The sequence below is a fragment of the Branchiostoma belcheri genome, unplaced genomic scaffold (genome assembly GCF_001625305.1).
Source record: "Branchiostoma belcheri isolate BF01 breed outbred unplaced genomic scaffold, Haploidv18h27 scaffold171, whole genome shotgun sequence".
NCBI classification, from domain to species: Eukaryota; Metazoa; Chordata; class Leptocardii; order Amphioxiformes; family Branchiostomatidae; genus Branchiostoma; species Branchiostoma belcheri.
In genome coordinates, this window is record NW_017803169.1 from 214,714 (window position 1) to 238,756 (window position 24,043).

Genomic DNA, 24,043 nt, shown 5'->3' on the forward strand with positions numbered 1-24,043 from the left:
TCAGTCAAAAAGATTAACATCGTTTGGCGAAGGTATGAGATCGTGGAACTCTAGTTCAATATGGAATTGATCCTGGCTTTAGGTATAGATGTATAAGCCCAATGTACATGTACTTTTGACCATGGTGATCCCATTTTTTACTAACAATCATAGTCACTATCACTACTGGAACTGTACGTGAAAGTGTACTGAGTGCTCTGTTCAAAATTCAAACTGAGTTCCTTATAGTTTGCTAGGTTTATTCGCATTAGCTGGTAGATTACATGTATGTCCTGATGATCCTCTGCTCTTGAGAACATTATATCGATAGCCAATGTCTCCAATGTTCTGTTCCCACGAATAGCTAAACAAAGATTAGAAAGGGACTGGCGGCTACAGATCCCCCTGTATATTGGGGACTGATAGTCCGGATTATTCTGCATTTGGTACGTGGGCATCCAGCTAAGCTTTAGTCTTCTAAGCACTTTGTTCTTAGTTATACATTCCGCCAGTTTGTCTACCCATGCATCGATATAAAAGGTCTCAGGCCTTGATGCTTCCTAGCGTCTGAAACAACACGTGTTTTCTAGCATCTTGTACCTCCACTACCTCGAGCGTTTTATGCTCAGAGATACTTAGTAGGAATTTCCCTTTACTGTCGATCCCTCTTGACCCATGTGAATAATGACAAAGCCAGTCAACTATCTTCACCTTTAGAGATCTGAGACAACTCTGCTTCATAACTAAATCAGCCAACCTTGGGCTGAGTTGTGAGTAGCCTGCGGCGTCTATGACACTCCCTATGTCGATAGTGACATGTTGCAGATTTTCTAGTGCTGACAATTCCGACAACATGTTGTCCATGTCTAGAAATAATCTGAAATCTATGTGAACACTTTCAGTCCCACGTTGGGGGATGAATGCACGAACTGGGGAGAACTTGTGTGTGGCCCTCATGAGTTCATTTCTGCTCCGTAATGTCACAAAAGCAATTGTAGTACAATCTGATAATGCATCCTCTAACGCAACAATTTGCTGCTGTTGCAAGGCAAACGATTGAATATTAGTGGTATCAATACTGAGATGCTGTATCAACCTCGGAGCTTGGTCTATAGCCATTGCATTTTGACACTTTATTACTTGTGTCAAACCGTCAATCCACCGAGCATGATCATCTCTGAATCGTTCATCCATAAAGAACCCCAGTTGGTTAGTTATGTGCTGAGACAAACAAGGTGCCACGATCTCTGCCATATGCATTCTACCCTCTCCACGGACTCTACCAAGCAACATGATACAGACAAACGACAAAAGATCCTTGTCCTCCTCTTTACACTCATCTATGCCTAGTTCCTCTGCAAAGAATTCAAACAGAGAGCCTGAATTGACACCCAAGAAGGCAAGCAAAGAGTTTTGTACTTCGCCATATCGGAGACGGTTTCTTGACATCAGTTCCATGTCAAGAAAACTTGCTGTAGCTTCTGACATACCAAACAAGCTACGAAGATATTCTCTCCCCTCTTCACGTTTTGCATCATTTTTGACCAACTCACTGATGTAGTAGGCAGCCACGTATTCCTGAAATGCCCTATGTAAGAAGAAGGTGCGTTTGATTCTGGACACAGACTTATCTCTTGTCAGTAAACCGAAGTCCAATATGACATCGCCATTCGCATCAGAATTCTCTCTGATATCGGCTATCCTAAACTGGAACTGGTTCTGCCCTAGTCCTTCCCAGTACAGTTTCCCCAAGCCTCTCAATGCTTCTTCTATGTTTGAAGGAATTTCATCACCTTCCAAGGGGATGTCTTTCCTTGCACAGTAACGCTTGGCAACTAAACATACAATCATTTGATACAGTTCAGCCTGACTGGAAGGTAATTTTCCTTCATTGTCTTCCCAAACAATACACATGAGCACGCTGTTGAGAGGGTTTTCAACTAATCTCGACAGATTTGGGTTGGATGTGAGCTGTTCTATTAGCTTTGTTGCAGATTCGATACTGTGGCTGAAGTATTTCTTTATGAATTCAGCAGAGTTCTCGGAGCTGTAGGCGAGGATTTTGTAAAACTCGTCACATCTCGCCAGCTCTTTATCACAGTGGTACGACCTGGAAGTCACCAGGACATGACAGTTTCGGAGGACTTTACCCTGAATCAAGGACATTACATCTGTGTTCTCCCTAGCTTTCTGACTGAGCTCATCTAGACCGTCCAGGATGAAGAGAACATCATCCTGGTTCTCTTGGATGTAGGACCAGAGCTGGTCCGGGGTCATGTTTGTATCCTCTGATAGGAGCTGCTCAAATATGGCGTCTTTAACCTTTCCAGACATGTGCCGAATTTCCAGAAAGAATACGACCTTGAAAATACCCAGTTTCCCAGAGACCCAATCAAGAGCCAGTTTCTGACAAGAGCACGACTTCCCAATACCAGGATCCCCCTCTACTCTTATCCTTCTAACACCCAGCCTTCCATTCTTAGCTTTAGCTTCGTTCGTTTTGTAAATATCTGTTAAGCTTACGATATTGACTTCCTGGAAGAGCTTCCTATCGTCCTGCAGATGTTGTAGATGTTGCAGGTTGGTGTAGAGTTGTTCCAAAGGCAGGTGGAAATCTTCGCACCACGGAAGAGGCCGCACACTGGCGTGTTCTCTGCCATACAGGTCTTTCAGGCAGCTGATGACGTCATCAATAGCGCATGACGGCCCTGAAATATGACAACACATGAACTTAATCATCGTTTTTTTTTTAAATCTCTATGTTTCTAAATGTTTCAGTAGAATAATATTTTTCCTTCATGACAGTTTATGTTTGAAAAATATTTACAAACTGTCATAAACTGTCATGTGAACCTATTATAAACTCACCTATCTATTTTTGTAATACTTGGATGGCAACAGACATCAAATGTTATGTTAACCCATGCACAGGTCAGCGTTATGATATGTTGGTATATTAAAGTCCATTCAAGCGGAGTGTGTGTATTTGCTGATAACGCTTTCAAAGGGGACAAGGGTTATCGTACCTTCTGTTTGTTCACATTTCGCCACATCCTCGGCTTCTTGTGCCAACTCTGTCTTACCGAGGCCTTTCAATAGGTCCCCGAGCAGAGCTAAGTTCCCCGTCCCGATCTTATCATCTGCTTCTAGCATGTTGAAGATGTCTAGAGGCGTCGCATTTTCCAGTCGTGCTTGGCCAAGATGCCCGTCGGTAACCAGCGTGGCTCTAAGAATTCTGACGTCATCCTCGGACAGGTTGTCGTTGATTTTCATGTAGAGCTTGACATGCTGCGAAAGTCCAGCCATGGTGGTAGTGGGGGGGGGGGGCGCAACTCACCTGTTGTAAAAAAGGAAGGACCTGATTATAAGGTGGCAGAACCCAGTATACTGCCTCAAGTTATGGGATTGACATGGATAAGGAACCCAAAGTGAGAAGATTCGACCGTTTTAGAATCACAGTAGTAGTAGGGCGTACAAGCAAGCTTGGAATTAAATTGTCTGGGTTTAGGACAATCATTAAAATCAACTCAAACTCGTGCTCTATAGATCTAGCAAAGCCCATTTTCTATAGCGCTTTGAGAGGGTGGGCGTGTTATTTGAACTGCAGCCGAGACACGCCCTGATCATCGCCGACTGAACAAACAACATTTATGTCAACAGTCTCAAATGTCTCAACTCTCGCTACACTGATTTCTGCAGGTTTCAAAAATCACTATGCCGTCCTTATGTACGGACTATTGACTACGGGATTCGCTCTTACATACGGTCTTATGCAACCTTGAAAAAGCGGAACGTACTTACAAAACGTCACGGCGCATCATTGACTTTAAATAGGTTTACGTTTGATGGTGTGAATATCTGGATTAGAACAAGACTAAAATATTTTGAACCCGTCTAAAATACATCTGTTTGTCGACCAATGCAACAATAGTTGAGGAGGGATCTAAGGTCTGAAGGTAAGGTATATAAAATACACATGCGGGTCACATTAGAAAACTGAGGACATAAAAAAAACTCTTTTTTTTCATCTGGTGCTTTTTACTTTAGGCAATTATTCTTGAATTTATTGCTAAGCATTAGGTATGACATAAAGATGCACTTGCTTCTACCCGGGTTCAGACACACACACACAAAATTACTTTTGGAAAGTTTTACAACGATTATGGTCTTGTCGTTGGCAAGATATTGTCCTTTTCTTGTTGTTTTTTATGACAGAAGACGCTGCAATAAGAGATTTTGAAACAATGGCGGACTTTGGGGGCGTTCTTGGGACTTTGGCTCCTTTCAAAATGGCGCAACATAAACCTGGTTCCTGCAGATAATTAGAGAGTCGACCACCGTTACAAACGTTTATTACCCACTACAGTGCGAAACCATGGGTCAAAATAAAAATAAACTCACCCCGATTCTTCTAATGCAGGATGGTTGAGCAGGGAGTTCACAATACGTACTTTGGAGACTGTAGTACAAGTTCTCCTCGTCACATCTTGGCGTAAAAATGGCGACTGTCGTCGACTTATGGCATGGGCATTGAGCAAGTCCACAAAACGTACTGCGCGTGCGCGAAACCTAGATTTTCTAGAGTTTTCCATGGATGTTTAATCAACGCTGCATCAGAATTTTGTTCGTTACAGACAATATATTTTCGTCGCAACATATGAAAGCTATAGACGGGGTGCCATCCTGAAATTCGCAAATTTTTGTGGTAGCAGAGCATAGTTATCGCCCTATGGGGATTTCTATAGTTAAGGACCCCATGATGACTCACTTCGACTCACCCGGAAAGCCAGTTGCGTAATACGGCGGATTTATACACGAACTGAAAAACCTTCACAATTTAAATCATGCAGCTCTAAAACCTGATGCATTCCTATACCACACAGGACAATTTACATATGGCTTATTGCAAAACCAATAAGACAGGGGGAGTACCCTAAAAAATCCCTGCATAATTTCAGAATGAAATCAATAATTTGTTGCCACAATTGCCTACTCCTAATAGACGGATGCAAATCGCAGGTCCTAGGGACAATTACTCCAAAAAGCAAATTTACCGGTATTTTCGTTACGAAGTAATCTCCAAGCAGATCCTATAGTGGCAACAGACGGTATCAAATTTCCAGGCAGTATCCATTCGCCAGAGAGTCCATACTGCCTGGAAATTTGATACTGTCTTTTGTCACTCGAGGATCTGCTTGGAGATTACTTCGTAACGAAAATACCGGGAAATTTGCTTTTTGGAATGATAGTGGTACTTATCAGCCAACAGATGAAAATAGCCATGAAAAGTTGTGCCGCCATTTCCCTGAGCCCGGCTGGGGGGATGGTATACGTGAATGTATATCCCGCATATACCTATGACACAAGGTTGTCCTTCAAGCAAAGTTCAATCTAACAGACTTCTAAAGCAACAGTTTTCCAGTGGAATGAAATTACGACAACGGTCGCTAAGGCCATCTGACCGCTCCAAATCACATTGAAAGCGCTTCGATCCCAAACCACTTCCAGAGGTGGTTTAGAATCGGTTTTCCCGCATCGCGATTTGCGTCTGAATGCAATGTGATTTCAATGTGACTTCATTTGGTCATGGATTACGGGGTGATATTTCTTTATTTATAAGCAATACCAAATTTTACGTGGCAGCAACTTAAAGAGCAGTAATGGTCGAATAATGTGTCAGTTCTAGGGCGAGCTTCACCGCCTCTGGCGGGACCACGTCGGCATTCGGCCGAGATACGCTGGGAGGGGGGCACCAGCAAGCAGGGCGCTGACCTCTGACATTAATAACACGCTACCTTGCGTGTTTTCATCAAACAACAATAAATGTAGCTCAGGCGAATTGTGATCGGACACGGTTTCAAAGGAATGTGTGGCACGTGGACCAGATGTGAGGAATGTGAGTTACCCGAATCGCGATTTGGGTGACTTCACATAAACACGGCCAAAGTCGACACAGTATCCTTACATTGATGAGGACACAGACGGATTTGGTGTCGCCAATGACAACGTGACAATTGCTAGATCTGCATGCATAATTTGCCACTAAGAACCTTTAAGTTACAATATGCAGATGGTTACGGCTCACTCAAGTTTTTGCAACTTATTTTCACACCGCCATAAACGCAGAGGCCAACAACTGTGGATAGGACAATAGACATACTCATTTTTACCTGAGTTAAGTGAGGAAGGTCGTGTTAAGTACCTTAGTTTCCTTAGAGCACAATATGGGTGGCATTGCAGGATTCGAACTCGGGACATCTTGGTTCCTAGCCGTAAGCTCTGCCGTTACGCCAGACGACCCCGATTACTGTTTTTGAAATGTCTGCCCTTTTTACAGGGGAGCTGATGGAGGTCAAACAGGAGGCCAGGTCCCTCCTGGAGGAACTGGGCGATCTCGACGAGGCACCCGAGGCTCGCACGGAGGAGAGGGAGTACAAGGAAAAAGGTAAGAAACTCAGAGACGAATTCTGTTTTCTCAACAATCGCGAATCGAACATCGAAATGCAGTTGTGGACCAGTACTCTAGAGCTACATACGGAGATAGCCTGATTAAATCGCTGTACGGTTGCCGCCCGCCCAACATCCAGCCGCCCCCCGAAAATCTGCGGGGAGGGGCCACTAAAGCCGCGGACGGCAGGGTTTGTGTTACACAGTGACGGAGACAAATGTACACATATTCCATCTAAACGATTTACACGATTATAACTTGCAAACAAACAAGCAAACAAAATGCTGTGACTTACAGATGTAACTTTAATACATTTTACAAGAGGACCAAGATATGTAATGATGATTTTGATGCTTCGCTCCATGCCATACGGTAGGTGATATCTGAATCGATAAATGTTTGATATTATATCTTTTTTTACAGGCTTAGATCCAGGAGACCGAAAGTAGGCTCTTAGCTGCTCCGGACGTCCACAGTTCGACTTTTTTTATCGGCGTCAACCGCCCAGACTTAGCTACATCAACTACACATAGAATGGGGAATTGCTAAGGTTTATATTATATTATATTAGATTTGTATTAATTGTCCTCTACTGTGGTTATATATGAAGGTGAATTTCCGACGTATAAATAATTCCAGCCTTACATGTCAGTGAGCCTTTCAACCGCAAAATCAACATCCATTTCCGAAAAAAAAAAACGTGTTCATATAAGGCCACACCAATTTGATTTGTTGACGTCGGCGGCAAAATCGTCCCTCCGCGGGATAACTCACGCCGCTCGCCGAAAAAAAAAAAAACTACCGCCCCATACAGGTCTGCGAAGGAGACTATGTAATAGCCCAGGTAGAAATACTGCTGAACTAATGAACCTAGTAACCTATCCTGAATGTGTAACACAATTAGCTTCACAACCAATGACAGCATGGCAATAATTAGTTTAAGGGTACGGCCATGTCAGGGCTGCGTGTCCGTCAAATATTTACAATTGTACGCAAGGCAAAAGGAACGGTCTAACCGTGTTTAAGTGAAGTCACCCAAACCACGATTCGGAAAACTCACATTCCTCACATCTGGTCCACGTGCCGCACACTCCTGTGAAATCGTGTCCGATCACAATTCGCTTGAGCTACAATTATTGCTATTTGATGATAACACGCAAGGTGGCGTGTTATTAATGTCAGAGGTCAACGACCTGCTTGCTGATGCCCCCCTCCCAGCGTATCTCGGCCGAATGCTGACGTGGTCCCGCCAGAGGCGGTGAAGCTCGCCCTAGAACGGACATATTATTTGACCATTACTACTCTTTAAGTTGCTGACACGTAAAAGTTGGTATTGCATATAAATAAAGAAATATAATCCCGTAATCCATGACCAGGCGAAATTACATTGAAATCACATTGCGTTCAGACGCGGGAACACCGATTCGAAACCACCTCTAGAAGTGGCTTGGGATCGAGGCGCTTTCAATGTGATTTGGAGCGTTCAGATGGAGCCACTTGAAACCGGCTTCGGGTAAACAACATGTAAAGCGCCTTGGGTGACTTCACTTAAACACGGCCTATTTCGACCCTGCCTGGTTTGTTTTGGTAAGTCCAAAGGACAAAAACACGCGTCGGGTGACTTGGAGGTCAAAGGTAATGTTTACCACGATTTTTAGCCTGGGTGCCAGACTTGTATCGGGCCGTTAGCCGTTTTCCTTTGACAAACCTCTGATCCTAAAACATATCTATTCTTACGTATACCTTTTCTCCATCACAGAGAAGCGAGGAAAGGCTGAATCTACTTAATAGACTATAAATATAGTGCTAGTTCCGGCATAGTCATGTACATATATGCATTGAATAGAAGCCATTCCTTTGTTGTAACCTTTCCTTAAACTAGTGGTAATGTATGATCAATAAATGTCTACATTCGCTCATCCATTCATTCGTTCATTCTCTTTTATTAACTCATTCATTCACTCATTCATGCACTCATTCATTCAGACATTCACTCATTCATTCACTCATTCATTCCTGCACTCAATCATTCATTCACTCATTCATTCACTCATTCATTTCTGCACTCATTCATTCCTGCACTCATTCATTCATTCATTCAGTCATTCACTCATTCATTCATTCATTTAGTCATTCACTCATTTATTCACTCATTCAATCATTCATTCACTCATTCATTCACTCGGTGATTCATTCATGGCCGACACGACGTTACCAAGGTCATTCACCAGGAGGCCTATATTTGACCTTGACCTTCGTCTTCCTAGACTTACCAGCATACCAAATATCATCACAATCCATAAAGGCGTTGTGAAGTTATGCTGACTACAAATGTGCGGAAACACAAACAAACACACACACACACACACACACACACACAGACGAGCCAAAAACAATACCTCCTTTTTTCATGTAGGTAAAAAACACGTACGCCAGGTTGAGGCTGTAGGTATAAGTTTGCTGTGTCGTGCAAATATTGACTGACTCGATCAAAGCTTCTTGTCAAGCCCCTGACACACGTAGCCAAATATGGTCTCCCGAACGTTGATACTGCCAAACTCAACTGTACCGGGCATTGTTAAGAGGATTGGGTCGGGAGTAATGTTCTAGTCGACAGGTTTGGAGTTATCTTGAGGTACACCAGATGTTGCAAGTGTACTAGTCCCACGAAACAGGAACAAGGAAACGTGGGGGCGTTCTAGGTATAGATCGAACACTAAGCGTAATTGCAGTCCGTCTCAAACGCGTTACTAGTGTTTGTTTGATTCTTGAAAGTCTTAATTCTGTGTGTGTGACCCGCCACGGAAATGGCTAGGCAGGGTTACGTACGGACCGCGGCAGGGCGACTGGCTGCACTTGTGCTGGAAGTAGCGCTTTTCCTCACGGTTTGGGGTTTGCTGGTTCCAGTTACTGAAGCAGGTACGTGTACTTATTTTGGAGTCAAGACGCCACGTATATGACACGTGTGGCAAAACGTATGTTTCATCCATACGTAACGTATTAGGAGATAGAAAATATCTGTAAGGATGTGTAGATCAAAACATACTGTAACACAGATCAAATGTAGAACTGAGAGGTATCGCAAGACTACACTGCCTTTCCTGGTTGATCTACACAACGATACATGACACGATTGATGTATTCATACGTCTTATCACATTAATGGAATGGTTTTAATATGTCCAGGCCTAACGTAAGGCATTTTAAGTTGTATTGTGTAAGTATTAATAGTGTACATTAAGTGTAATAATAATCATCTTTGTATTGCCATACTATAATTCAGCTAAAAAGCTGCCACTGTATGGTTGTTTTAAGTCGCCACAATAAACCATTGATATTTTGATATATGATATAGGATCAAACAATGGTGGCAGGGGTAAAAAAATAGATGTGGGTCATATTTTGCACAGTGATAGTACTTGGTACACAACCCCTCGAAATAGCTTTCTTTCCGGTCATAAGCGATCGTCTCTATGTTAACTGTCCAAACAAGTTTTGTTTGCCATTTCCGCAGATTTGGGCATGTCAAAAACATGAAAAGTTCAAAAGTTTAGGACTAAATTATGAACAAACGCTTGAACATTAGAGCAAAACAAAAACTAGGCTAAAAAGGGCAATTGTTTTGCTTTTCTAAGAAACCTTTGAAAGTTTCAAAAATCTAATTTAAAGTGCTTGTTCAGTCTCAAAACAATACAGTGTTTTAGGGTTGTCAAGAAACATGATTTTTGCCCAACAAAAGTGCTGTAAATCCAAAGATGGTAATTTTTTGGTTTGAGGTTTTTACCAAATGTACATCATACCACTTGCTATTAAATGAATGTCTGCACATTTCGGGGCATTTTTTGGTTGTCACGTGGATGGCCTCAGAAGTAGGTCAGTTTTCATGCTTGATGTAATATATACTTTTTAATCATACTTTTAAGATACAGAGTGTACTAAGTGAATGCAGTTGAAATAATAATTTTATTCGCTCTGAAATAGGTTGCCCTCAGCCAGGGTACTTTTACCATCAGCCTAGTCGTCTGTGCTACAAGGCCTTCAACGACACGGCAACCTACAACGGTGCAGTCAGTAGGTGTTCTTCAGACGGGGGGACCCTTGCCATGCCCCGCGACAGCACAACCAACAACTTCCTCATCTATCTGAAAAATTTCATCGACAAGAACGCTTGGTTCCGTTTTGGACTGACTGATGTCCACCAGGAGGGAGTTTGGATGTGGGACGATAACGTTCCTCTGGGCGACTTCAGACCATGGGCTACAGGAGAACCCAGCAACATCGGTAACGGCGAGAACTGTGCCGAGTACTATCCCGACATGTACAGTAACTCATGGAACGATGGACCATGTAACCTCGCCGAAGACAGGAAGTTCATCTGTCAAGCCTCTCCATCAGGTCAGCAGCAGACGATTGCATTTTCAATTTTGGAACTTTAAAAAAAATGTTGCGTTCATTGTTGTACATTTCATGATTATGTTGATAATGGTTGCATCCGCATCGGAATTTAGATCAACAGACATGTTTTGGTGTCGTCATCAGTTTACGCTATCATGTACACTACCAAAAATACACAGCAGTGATATGATTTGACTTTGAAATCAACCCCAATGACGTAACAATATTTTGGCTATGAAGTCTAAAATTTAAAAACAATGTCAACAGATTTTTCTTCTAGGTGGGGAGGGGGGCGCACTTACGTTCTATTTGTTTGGTTTCATGCTTTTTCTGTTGCAAAGTTGGTTTCTTCTGCAAGCTGACCACGATCACCATTGCTGCACATGTACACAAGGTCCTTTTTAACATGATTTTGACTTTAAGTCTGACAAAAGTCAATAATTAATATCAAATAAGTACCAGCACGGATTCCACATCTGACTAATGTTCAAACCCCCCTAACTGCATTCTGGGATTTGAATCAACCAACCAGGGGTTCAGAAAAGTTAAGAATAAACTAGAAAGTTAGTAAAAACGTTCTTACATCATCTTGAACATTACCAGGCAAAATAAGAGTCTTATTTCGTAAATTTCAAAATAGAACTTAATTGTTGTATTTTCTTAAATGTTGCTAAGAAAAACAAGAATGGTTTCCAGTCAACAAAAACAAGAAACTTTAAGGAAGAAAAACTAAGCAGAGCTTTATTCTTGTCATAAATTTAGATATCTTAAATTTCTTGCTTTTCCAATTAGTGTTCGCCGAGAAAGACAAGAACCAAAGTCTGGGGGAATTTTAAGAGTAAAATAATTCTAATCTTATAATTTTGAATCTTCCCTAGAAATATTGTCTTTACTAAAGAAATTTTAAGATTAAAAGAATTCTATTCTTGTTAGTTAAAATTTCCTCTATAAATATTTCTTTACTGAAAAGAAAAATCAAGATTTAAGGACGCCCATTCTAGAAAAATTGTCTCCACATAATTCTTCCCATAAGAAAATATAAAAAACAACAAAAAGAACTTTTGGTACTGTATATATCGTGTAGCAAGAAAACCATTCTGTACATAACAAAAGATTTATTGAACTAAGACCTGAACAAAGACAAAAGGGAACTGTATATTTATTTTTATTGTGTACAAAATGGTTTTCTTGTTACAAGAACAGTTCTTACAAATGTAGTTTAAGAAATCTTTTCCAGAATGTTTTTTGCTACAAGAACAGATAGCTCTTACATGTAGTTCAGGAAATCTTTTCTTGTGTGAAGAAAGATTTTTTTGCAACAAGAACAGCTAGGTATTAGTTCAAGAAATACTCTCTTGTGTCAGAATGGTTTTCGTCTACAAAACAGTTAGATCTTAGTTCAAGAAATCTTTTCTTGTGTACAGAATGGTTTTTCTTGCTACAAGTCAGAACAGTTAGCTCTTAGTTCAAGTAATCTTTTCTTGTGTACAGAATGGTTTTCTTGCTACAAGAACAGTTATTACAACTTTTCCGGTGTCGCTCCTGGTCATTAGAGCTGATCTGCCTTAGCCAGAAGGTCGTTAACCTAGATAAACGCAGAGATAAATTGCCCTTCGAAATTTTGCCACAAAAAAGGCTCATCGCACTTCCCCACAAGCCACACCATGGCCTCCCTAACATTAATTTGCCTGCCAAAAATCATTAACCACCATTTACATATACATGTACTCGAGTTATCCTGCTATCTAACGACAAAGGCCGTGTTTATGTGAAGTCACCCAAACCGCGATTCGGGTAACTGACATTCCTCACATCTGGTCCACGTGCCATACATTCCTTTTAAAACGTGCCCGATCACGATTCACCGAAACTACATTCAATGTTGTTTGATGAAAACACGGAAGATAGCGTGTCATTATTGTCAGAGGTCAACGACCTGCTTCCTGGTGCCCCCCTCCCAGCGTATCTCGGCCGAATGCCGACGTAGTCCCGCCAGAGGCGGTGAAGCTCGTCCTAGAACTGACACATTATTTGACCATTACTACTTTTTAAGTTGCTGACACGTAAAATTTGGCATAACGTATAGATAAAGAAATATCACCCCGTAATCCATGACCAAGTGAAGTCACATTGAAATCACATCGCGTTCAGACGCAAATCGCTATGCGGGAAAACCGATTCGAAACCACCTCTAGAAATGGCTTGGGATCGAGGCGCTTTCAATGTGATTTGGAGCGTTCAGAAGGGGCCACTTGAAACCGGCTTCGGGGTAAACCACATGTAAAGCGCCTTGGGTGACTTCACTTAAACACGGCCTATTTCGACGACGCAGGTACCCCGCACCTACCTGCCAAAAATCAATCATGCCTGCCAAAACATCAATCCATGACTTCAAAAGTTATGCCGCTAAATCCACACTAAAGCAAACTGATTTTATACCCTTCTGATGAATGCTAATATCTCTCCAAAACTATACTCTCCTCCGTTTAATTAACTCGTAATAATTTAGTTATGGCTTCACCACACCACGTGGTGAAGACATATTGCTTTCTCTCATGTTTCTCCGCCTCTTCTCCTCATCTTGCCAGTTCTTTAAAGGGATTCAAGTTTACCATTTTTCAGCCAAATGACCTAAAATTTGGCATGGAGGTTGAGTGGCAAATACCCCCGGACTTTTTAAATTTTTGTTTTAATTGTCTTATTTTGTTTTTATGGGGGGGGGGTCATTTTCAGGCAAAAAATATACATTTTGGGGTCTGGAGCCCTCGTAATTAAATTAAATGATCTGAAATTTGGTATGGAAATACCTTGGACACATCTCGACAGAATAGTTTTCAAATTTTTGACATACTTCACTTCAAGGTTGTGTAAAATGGGGCTTCTTGGACTATTTCCGGACCCAAAATGTACATTTTTGGCTCCTATGCCCTAATATTAAAAACCAAATGACCTGAAATTTCGTATGGGAGATCCTTGGATACAACCTTTACGCTTTTGGCGTGTGTCACTTTGAAATTGTGTAAAATGGGACTTTTTGCTATTTTGACCAAAAATGTACATGTTTGGCTCCTATGCGCTAATACGAAAACCAAATGACCTGAATTCAGGTTTAAGGTAGCTCACCAAATACGTAGATAGACAATAGTGTTCACTATATCAGATTCAACTCTTTAAAATACTTTTATTTACGTCATTTTGAGTAAAAACAGGGACTGTATTTAGCTTGATAACCCAAATCCCCAACCGACAGTTCTAACTAGAGCACTCGGGTTCTACCAGGGTTCTACATGTTCCAACAGCAGAAGGCGTTGGGAGATTCCATTACTGCATGGGGGTATATTAGAAAATTGGAACACTACATATTTTGGACAGGGTTCATTTAGGAACAGTCCATTTGTGCAGAAGGAGGATAGGTCTACGGGGGATGTGGTGAAGCCATCTGCTGCATTTTGTCCCAAGCAAGGAAATGTCGGCCTTTCCAGTTCAACATGTCTTTCGTCATATCCAATTAGCTGTTTTTGTATATGATATGGATCTTTATTGCATGTTCTTGCCCAGATGTGATAAATGCACGAGGACATGCAGTATGCAAAACAAGAGTATTGCATACTGAAACGCTATATCCTAATGCTAATTGCTAGGAATCTATAACATCTACAATAAATTACAACAATACTATATACTACCTATCGTCTACTGTTAGTTGTCCTTTCTTCTCTCTTTTTGAAAAATTTGGAAACATAATTACATAGATTATCTGCTATACATTCGTTCTTGCATGACATCAAGCGTTTAAACGTGTCCTGCTTTGACATTTTCTTACATGTCTTGTCTAATTGTAAAGTAGCGAATAGTTCTTGGCGCTCTACAGTCAAATAGAAAGTGTATCTCGATTTTAACATATAAATGATTACAGAATTCGCACGTTCTGTCTTTCAGAGGGGTACGGCTATGCCTGCCGGATTCTATATATACTAAAACGTCTCCGATCGTCTCTATTCACTTAAACATTCCCGCATAAGGAACGTACGGTACGTACAAACAAGAAGGCGGTACCTACACAACACTAACTGATGATAATAGTCCTCTTGTCTGTAACAGGTGTCAATCTCGCCCTGGGGAAGCCTGCGTACCAAACCAGCTCGGATGCACCTGCAGACCGTGCCGTAGACGGGAACACTGATGGCGACTTCTTCGCTCAGCCTGGTACCTGTACACACACTGTAGATGGGGGAGAAACTGATCCAAGCTGGTGGGTGGATCTTGGTCAGTCGTATATGGTCGACAGGTACGTGTACAACACGTATGATTTATGATTTATGATTTATGATTTATGATTTATGATTTATGATTTATGATTTATGATTTATGATTTATGATTTATGATTTATGATTTATGATTTATGAATCAAGTGCACAGAAACTCACACAGGATCAATGTAAATGTTAATAAATAAGCTTGTTAATTATACATAATTCTTTTTCACAATAACCGAAATGTCTTTGATCAAATTTAAGTTTCCAAAGTTTTTGTGCTGAGTATATGCATAACATATTCAAAGCGTGCTCCATTGAAAATAAAATGTTTTTTTTTTACCTTTCATCCGTATGAAGTTAGTAACATGTGAACTTAATGAGCTTAATTGTACATCCAGTAGCAACAGTCAACAAATTATAATCTATATCTAAGTCTGCTTCATGTGGGTGTGTCAATCAATACTTGCATTGGCACAGGAATGTCCTAAGATGCAAGTCCCAAGACCTTCTCGTGACTATATTAATCAAGAATCTATTAAGTTAACTTGTTAAAACAATTTTTATATGGTGTTAAAACATTGTATAAGACGATATGATTATAAAACTCCATTTGCTATGGCTTCGGTTTTTAATAACAACAGGGTAGTCATCTTCAACCGGATAGAATGTTGTTCGGGACGACTCAACCCCTTCAATATTCACATCGGGGATTCCGACCAGGTCAGCGAGAACCCCAAGTGTGGTGGCGATCATCAAATCAACGTGAACCGGCCGTCAATTTCGGTCTCTTGTCTGGGGATGAAGGGGCGGTACGTGGGCGTTCGTCTTCCCGGTTTCCACCGGATTCTGACCCTGTGTGAAGTCTTAGTTTTTTCAGGTAGGTGCTACATTTACTTGACATGGTTATGATATCATCATATGTGACATATGACAACATTTACGTGTCAAAATAACGTAACTAAAATTGATATCGTACGTTTCACAGTCTATGCGTCAAGTTTGGGGTGGTACAGATACGTTACGTACATCATACGTGAGCTATGGCCTGGTATATACCTGGTTCCTGATACCGTTAGTTACCTGGTCATTTGGAACTTTTTTTTTTTACATTTCGCAACGACAGCTTCTTACACCATCTTCTGAAACAGGATAATCTACCCCCTCCATTTGGGTTGTTATTCTACAATGTAGAGTTATAATTATTATCCATATCGAGTTATGATTATTGTCCATTACGACAGACAACTGTGAGGAGGAGTCTTATTCAGTTGACAATGAAGCCGGACAGGTGACCTTTCCACGTGCATACGGCGGAAGTTTCTCCTACTCTGCTGAACACTGTAACGAAGGAAATGGTCAGTAACACATCGGCATATTTGAGAGATATTTGTTAAACCTTTGATAGATGTATTACTGCACAAAATCCATTCTTTGCAAACACCTTAAAGCATACGTAAATGTTCCGATTCTTCACCCATGTGTACCTTTACGTAATATGCATTAAGGTGCTTAAAGATATGATATTGTGCATTGATGTGTACATGTATAACCAGTGAACAGGGCGGATTTGAACAGTTTCGAGTTTATTTATTTTACCAGGGCGTATTTCAGATTAAAGTTTTATGAATCATCTGGTAATCAAAGACATGGGAATTGTCTTTTTCTTTATATAATGTGCATGTTGTTGCCGCATATTTTTCATAATAATAAAGGAGCACAGATTTCCTCATTCATTGGTATCAGCAAAGAGAATAACGCACGGAAACGACGTTTTTTTTTTTACTTACTTGCATAACCTGAATGTAGACCGCATGATTATATATAAGGAGCAACACAACAGCTTTGTACGTTGATAAGGCCACACCGACTTAATTTTATGGATGACATCCGCGTGCGCATTGATTTTCGCCTGTTCTCAAAAAAAGATCACGTCCCCCGAGGCTCTGGCCTGGCTCTAGTCCTGGGTATTTCAGGTTAGTTAGATACAATACGGAGACGGGCACCCAGACTACCGAAAATCCTCGACTCAAGAACACACTACATGCGTACAGTGCCGATTCATAAATTCCGCAAAAAGCCAGCATGTGATGGTTTGTCGTATACATCGCTATATATTGCCGCCAATTCACAATACCAGCTTTGTATTCCTGTGGTTTAGTAGCATTTTTATTTTGGGCCGGAATTGTATTTTTTTTCGCCCGCGTGCACTACTTTAGGGGTCTTCAGAGGATGCCATCCATAATATTAAGCCCTAAGGTAGAAAGAAAGTGGGACGTGTTTGATTTACTGATGCCAGTTAGTACTCCATGGCTCACCTAAAACACACCTTTCTAACAACATCCCACCTAACGTTCTATCGACATGGGGGCACGCTTTTTAATTGGACCTTCTTAAGATTCGAAGGTTAAGATTTTGAGAAATTAACCCTGGCCATTAGACCCTCAAGTGTTCTTGGCATGTACACGTCTTCTTATTGTAACTCACAGATAAGCCCCTGGCCTCTCGTTTCTGTCGGATCACACAAAATGGAGCTGCAGTGTGGGACCAGCCTGTCCTCCTCATGTGTGATACTGACTTACAAAACCTGTCTCAGGTACGTATTTACACCAAACTGTCTCAGGTACGTATTTACATCAATCTTTTCCAGCTACATGTTTACACAAAACTGTCCTAGGTAAGTGTATACATCAAATTGTCTAAGGTACGTATTTATATCAAACTGTCCCAGGTACGTGCTTACACCAAACTGTCACATGTAAGTGTTTACACCAAATTGTCCCAGGTACGTGCTTACACCAAGCGTCCCAGGTACGTGTTTACACCAAACTGTCCCAGGTAAGTACTTACACCAAACTGTCTCAGGTACGTGTTTACACCAAACTGTCCCAGGTACGTATTTACACCAAACTGTCCCAGGTACGTATTAACATCAAACTGTCCCAGGTACGTGTTTACACCAAACTGTCCCAGGTTCGTATTTACACCAAACTGTCCCAGGTACGTATTTACACCAAACTGTCCCAGGTACGTATTTACACCAAACTGTCCCAGGTAAGTGTTTACATCAAACTGTCTCAGGTACGTATTTACATCAAACTTTCCTAGCTACGTTTTTACACCAAACTGTCCCAGGTACGTGTTTACACCAAACTGTCCCAGGTACGTGTTCACATCAAACTGTCCCAGGTACGTGTTTACACCAAACTGTCACAGGTACGTATTTACACCAAACTGTCCCAGGTAAGTGTTTACACCAAACTGTCCCAGGAAAGTGTTTACACCAAACTGTCCCAGGTACGTGTTTACACCAAACTGTCCCATGATATAGGAGCTCTACCGTTCAAAGAATTACGCTTTCATGTTAAAACTCACATAGGTAACCACAACTGTAATAGGAGTTACCAGCTATCCAACACATACACTACCATTAAAAATGATAATTTAAAAAGGTTGGTTATGATGATATTTGAGATGGTTAAATTTGCTCCTTCTAGCGCTTTTCGTTAGTACTGCAGCGGGGGTTTATTTTTGTATTTTTCAGATTGTAGTAAACAACGAGACGGCTCTGTCTGTGGCAACGGAACTGCAGCTGATCACAACACAGGCCGAAACTCTCTCGTCTAGTGAAGTGAACTCCATTACAGACACTTTACAGGAAATAGTCAACGCTAGCGCGACTGAACAGGTCAGATTTTACTTTACAATTTCCTCGTCTTTTGTAGCCTCCTGTGCAGGCCCCGCGGCGGTGGGGAAGAGTTTTTAACGCGTTATTTTAATATAGCCGGCCATCCTACATAGCCGCCAAGAGAAGGATTGTATATGAATTCATTGACATCAAAATCCGATATCTATCAGGTTCCGATTCCTTGTCACAATGCACAACATCGTGTCTTTAAGAACACCTTTAAGTCTTGCGTAAATTAAGGGACACGCGAGTGAAGAAACGGTACCTTTACGCGTATTTTAAGGTGTGCGTGAAGAGTCAACTTTGCCAAGTTCTGATTATATATCAGGTTCCGATTCCTTGCCGAAATCCGTTTGTATGTGCTGTCATGAACATAAACAATAATGGCACGAAAAAACTTGCTGGTGTCTGCAACGGAGGCTATTATTTTATACCATAGATCGGAGACTCCCTTCTGACAACTGTAGACAACCTGATAAACGTAAACGCCACAGTTCTGCAGCAGAGTCAAGAAGAAAGAAGAGGGCCGACCAGGTAACGTCTGACACATTCACATTATTAGATCTGTGGGGCATTCACGAGTTTCCCATCCCCAGAATGCAATGCGAAAACAGGGGGTCTAAACTCATTTGCATAGGACAGGATGACATCGGAATGATCCTGTTGACGTCAAACAGCTTGTTTTTCACTGTGTTTTGGGGTGTTGGGGCATTAACTTGCTGTGGGTTGAATCCGACACCAAATTGAGAATGAATGTTTTTGAATAAGTGGTTTGTAACTTTACAGTGGTAACGCTGTACTGATGCTGTAACGTTACAAACCACATGTTTCATGTTGAAAAGAACACAAAAACTTCATTCTCTATTTGTTGTCAGATTCGCCCCATAGTAATTTAATTACTGTTGAGCATAAAGTGCCCCAACACCTCAAAACACAGTGAAAAACAAGCTGTTTAACGTCACCAGGATCATTCCGATGGATGCCTTCCTGTCCTATGCAAATGAGTTTAGACCCCCTGTTTTCGCATTGCATTCTGGGGATGGGAAACTGGTGAATGGATTTCTATTAGCGCATGCGTGTAGAATATCGGGTTAGGGTGGAATATAGTAAAGAGCAATAAAAATTCGTTTTTCTTGGAAAATTTGGAGCCCTTTTGTCAGTTTTTGGGGGGATGGGATGGACAAGGCTTCATACTCACTGATTTTGCAAAAAAACAACACTTTGGTTTAGAATGTTTTGAAAACCACTGAGGAAAGTAGTCCCAAGTGGTGTGATTAGGTTGAGTTCTGGACATTGAAGGTGAAAGGTCAGATTTCCGTCTGTTTGTGGCCATTTAAAGTTTAAAGAGCTGTGTCAAAAATGGTAGAATCTGGCTTGTAGACACTTCAGGAGGTGGGCTATCCTGTCAAGGTTGTCATGAACTTTTTATCCCAGAGGTGAGATTTTGACACCTTTTTGGAGGATTTGGCCACACCGATTTAATGTTATGGATGACATCCTCTGAACACCCCTAAACTAGTGCGCGCGGCCGAATAAAAAAAATTCGGCCCAAAATAAGAATGCTACTAAACCACAGGAATACAAAGCTGGTATTGTGAATTCGTGACAGTACTTAGCGACGTATACGGCAAGCCGGTACATGCTGGCTTTTTTCGACATTTATGAATCGGTACTGTACTTATGTACTGAGTTCTTGAGTCGTGGAGCTTCAAATTCGATAGCCTGGGTGCAGGGCTCCGTATTGTCGCTGACTACCATGGACTACCCAGGCCTAGAGCCAGGCCAGAGCCTCAGAGGAGGTGATCTTTTTTTTTCAGGGCGACAGGCGAAAATCAATGCGCGCGTGGATGTCATCCATAAAATGCGGTGTCGGTGTGGCCTTATTGGTATAAAATTCCGCAGTAGAACGTATTGGTATTGCATGCCCTGTACTGTACCTATGTATGTATATTGTAATGTCGGTATAAGCATCTATCATATCGCACTAGCATCTGTATAATTTGTATGTAACCGCGAGTAGGATTTTACATGATTAGCCTTTGTTTCTGTGCTGTACAGCAGTCATATTGCATTTGATTGAAGCATATTGTATGCTGAAATCTTAAATGCAACAAGTATGATGTTTAAAAAAAAACACAGGCGACGATTTTGTGTTTAATCTGTGCCGTTCTTGATACAATTGTTCTTTTCATATACGTACACATATAATTTAGGCCACAGCTAGTAAATTTTATAGATGACATCCTCCGCAGACTCCAAATCTAATGCGAGCGGGCGAAAAAAAAAACAAGGCCGGCCAAAAAAAACAAGGTTCCTACAATGTAAAATTTTGACTCAATCATTGTACAAATGGTTTTGATTCAGTAGGAACATCACAATTATACACAGTCAGCATCACATATCACTGCATCAAAGCATGGAGGTAGAAAAAAGGCCTTTTTTCTACCTCCATGATCAAAGTAAGAAACAAACAATAAATCAGAGCCTTTTCTTGTCTCCTCTCTTCCTAGTTATCTGCCATCCACCTTCCGGCATGGCAACAGACATCTTTGCCCATTTTCGGCATGTTGACCACTGTCAGAAGGCAACAAAATTTCATGTTTTTTTTTCCAAAATTAGACGAAAATTAATGCGCTCGCGGATGTCATCCATAAAATTTACTTGCTGTGGCCTTTGAAAGAATCCAGAATTTCTGCTACAGTACGAGGAAAGCCACCAGGGGTCCAAAATCAGTTACGTTTTTGTAGGCCCAGGCAAATTTATGTTGTGCGCTTAAAAAATTAGAATCACTAGATAGGATTCACTCCTTTTTATTTGTCTTGGGGCTACATGTATATGCATGTACCTGTAATAGGGTGCTCTAGCCTGTAGTATATTGATAAGAATAAGTATCTTAGGTTATATAAGTTTCTTGTACAGTAGGCTGGAAAACACTTTCTTGTTCTTGTACTGAATCACTTTCCCCTGTTCTGAGAAATGTAAGAGATCTTTGAGAGACATCTAGTTAATGACCCAGGAAGAACTAATGGGTTCCTGACGGTAGGGGACCAGGGTCTCAGTGGCTGGACATTGCCTTATTTGGTAATGGTCAGGGCTTTTCCACTAATGCCTAATGAAGTGATTTAGAATGGCTGATACTGGAAGTATGATGCCCTTGTTCCAAGAAATCTGTGTGTAGGTGGATAGAGGATATAAAACCCATGTACTCTAGTAGTCAAAAGAGAGAGTTAGAATCGGAGAGGAGAGAATACAGTCACGTTACTATGTAGCTCTGGCCCCTGTGTCATTGTTCCGGGTACGTACATCTAGAGTAGAGAGTAGAGTGGTCGGCCGGGTAGAACTTTCTACAACATCGGCAGCTATCTTACGAACTTGTAAGGGTCACCCATCGGAACCGAGGTCACTCAAGCTACCAGGTATTTGGCGTTGACCTTGACCGCACCCTTACATACCGAAGACACGTATAGGAGAAATCAGCCGTTCTTCCCTGGCGATATAATGACATACATGTACTTACTTACTTTACTATAATATATGGTGAAGTTCCCGCTTGAACACTTTCCACTTCACTCTATCAGAAACTGGACTTAACTTTTGATTCTTTGACCTATCCTGGGTTCCCAAAATACAGATAATTTCTTCTCTCTGTGTGATCTGTTTAAATAAACCCACTCCTCGCGGGCCAGATCCCTGTTCAAGGGGTCGTTGACCTTTGCTTGAACCTGTGCTCTCCATCCATGGTGTGCGGGATGACAGGTGACAATAATTAATCACGCTGGACACTGGATAGCCCGGTGTACATTACTCTGATGTAATGGATACCCCCAGTTTAGGTTACTGTTATTCTAAGATAGGCCAATAGGATGGGATCTAGGAAACATGATACTGACTAGGGGGCGGAGTTTCCAGACTCTTTCTCGCAAACTCCAGTCCCAAACCTCAGTCCGGCTGTAGCTGTGTGATGGAACAGACGTGTTCTCTGATGCGATGATCTAATAGTCTTGAAAAGAGGACCATTCCCGTGGCTTCTGAGGAAACCTTCCCCAGTAAACCTTCGGAATTCCACCGACAGAATCAGGTTAGTATTACTTTGTTGGGTAACTTGAATGTGTGCACACAAATGCTGTAAGACATGTTAGGCCAATATGTTTCAGAACGTTCACTTGTAGGTTATTTTGTACTGATTTGTCCATGAAACTATTTGCCCTTATAGATAGCAAAAGGTATCTTACTAAAGGGCCAAAATCTCTATATTCTCAAATGTTTTGTGTACTTTCCTATATGTTCATAATAATAATGCTCTACAGCCTTCTTTACTTTATAGACCCTATCAATTGCAAGCAAATGAACGACTCACTGTTTTCAACCGAGTGGAAAGTGTAAAAATCTCTGAATTCGGAAAACCCATTAATCTTTGGTACACCTTCCTATATGTTCGATAGTCGGGGCGAGCGGGGACCAGATCGGACAGGAATGGCCGGGCGAGCAGAGAGCAGGCGGATGGCCGGGAGGGCCAGCGGGGAGCGGGCAGCCGTGCGGGCGGACAGTACCCCCAGCCGTAGAGGTACAGAGGAACCTACGAAGGACAGGTTGAAGCTATTGATCATGAAAAGGTATGTTTTAATGGTACTTCCTATGTTCAAATATGCCATAATCGTATCAGTGTAAATTTTGCTATCACAGCCGTGTTTTTGCAGTGTCACATGTCTATTTGTTAAGTGTTTCACTTGACTGTGGACAACAAACCTACATCTTGTTATATCCTGAACTTGCTGGGCGGGTTGATCACTCGTCACCGTATACGTAGAGAAATTTTTGGGAAGTTTGCCTTTGTCTGGCTACCAGGCTACTAGTATCTTGACCGACAGTCGCCCGTATTTCATAACAGTTCCTTGACCCACTTGCTATTTTCTCGTGTACTAGTATGTGCTTTGTACTCTGTATACGAATGTGAAGTAAACTTTCGTCTACTTCTGTTTGAAATTCTTGGTATTTTTTAAGCAGACTTTTTTTTAGATTTCTACATTTTTTTCTATGTTATTCTGGTGTTCTTGGATCTCGCTATGTTGTTGTGTCCCGGGTATTTCCTTATTGTGGTTTTAAATGGGTCATCACTATTTAGTATATGTGTGACGCCATTTATCACGTACACCACAGTTTCTGACAAAGATTCAGACCTATAGTGCCAAGGAGGAACAGTTCTACTAACCTTGGAAAAACTGAGCCTCAGAGTAGAAAACTAGAATAGGTTTTTCGCCTTCAATGAGGCGTGTTACAAG

At 41.4% G+C, this 24,043-nt stretch overlaps 2 protein-coding genes and 1 long non-coding RNA gene across 3 annotated transcripts in view; 2 read left to right on the forward strand and 1 right to left on the reverse strand.

Annotated features, from left to right (window-relative positions):
• Window positions 1-240: 240 nt before the first annotated feature.
• On the reverse strand, window positions 241-3,290 carry LOC109466915. Its single transcript, XM_019764781.1, has 2 exons — window positions 3,006-3,290; window positions 241-2,687 (listed from the first exon to the last, which is right to left on the reverse strand). The coding sequence occupies exons 1-2, from the start codon at window positions 3,283-3,285 to the stop codon at window positions 523-525; spliced, it is 2,445 nt and encodes an 814-aa protein (XP_019620340.1). The 5' UTR covers window positions 3,286-3,290; the 3' UTR covers window positions 241-522.
• Window positions 3,291-9,003: 5,713 nt separating this feature from the next.
• The window catches only part of LOC109466924 (adhesion G-protein coupled receptor G7-like), a 27,252-nt gene continuing 12,212 nt past the window's right edge, over window positions 9,004-24,043 (forward strand). Inside the window, exons 1-8 of the mRNA XM_019764799.1 lie at window positions 9,004-9,346; window positions 10,409-10,822; window positions 14,924-15,110; window positions 15,721-15,956; window positions 16,321-16,434; window positions 17,566-17,672; window positions 18,621-18,764; window positions 19,204-19,298. Coding sequence (XP_019620358.1) covers window positions 9,235-9,346; window positions 10,409-10,822; window positions 14,924-15,110; window positions 15,721-15,956; window positions 16,321-16,434; window positions 17,566-17,672; window positions 18,621-18,764; window positions 19,204-19,298 — 1,409 coding nt within the window. The 5' untranslated portion in view covers window positions 9,004-9,234. The remainder of the gene's footprint in view (window positions 9,347-10,408; window positions 10,823-14,923; window positions 15,111-15,720; window positions 15,957-16,320; window positions 16,435-17,565; window positions 17,673-18,620; window positions 18,765-19,203; window positions 19,299-24,043) is intronic.
• Window positions 22,160-23,331, forward strand: LOC109466928. Its single transcript, XR_002140047.1, has 3 exons — window positions 22,160-22,180; window positions 22,695-22,842; window positions 23,207-23,331. It is a non-coding gene; the product is annotated as an uncharacterized LOC109466928 (long non-coding RNA).

Coding starts and splice junctions, on each gene's coding strand:
- LOC109466915 (XM_019764781.1), bottom strand. CDS start 3,285: ATGGCTGGACTTTCGCAGCATGTCAAGCTCTACATGAAAATCAACGAC. Junction 2,688..3,005: donor GAAATGTGAACAAACAGAAG/GTACGATAACCC, acceptor GTCATATTTCAG/GGCCGTCATGCGCTATTGAT.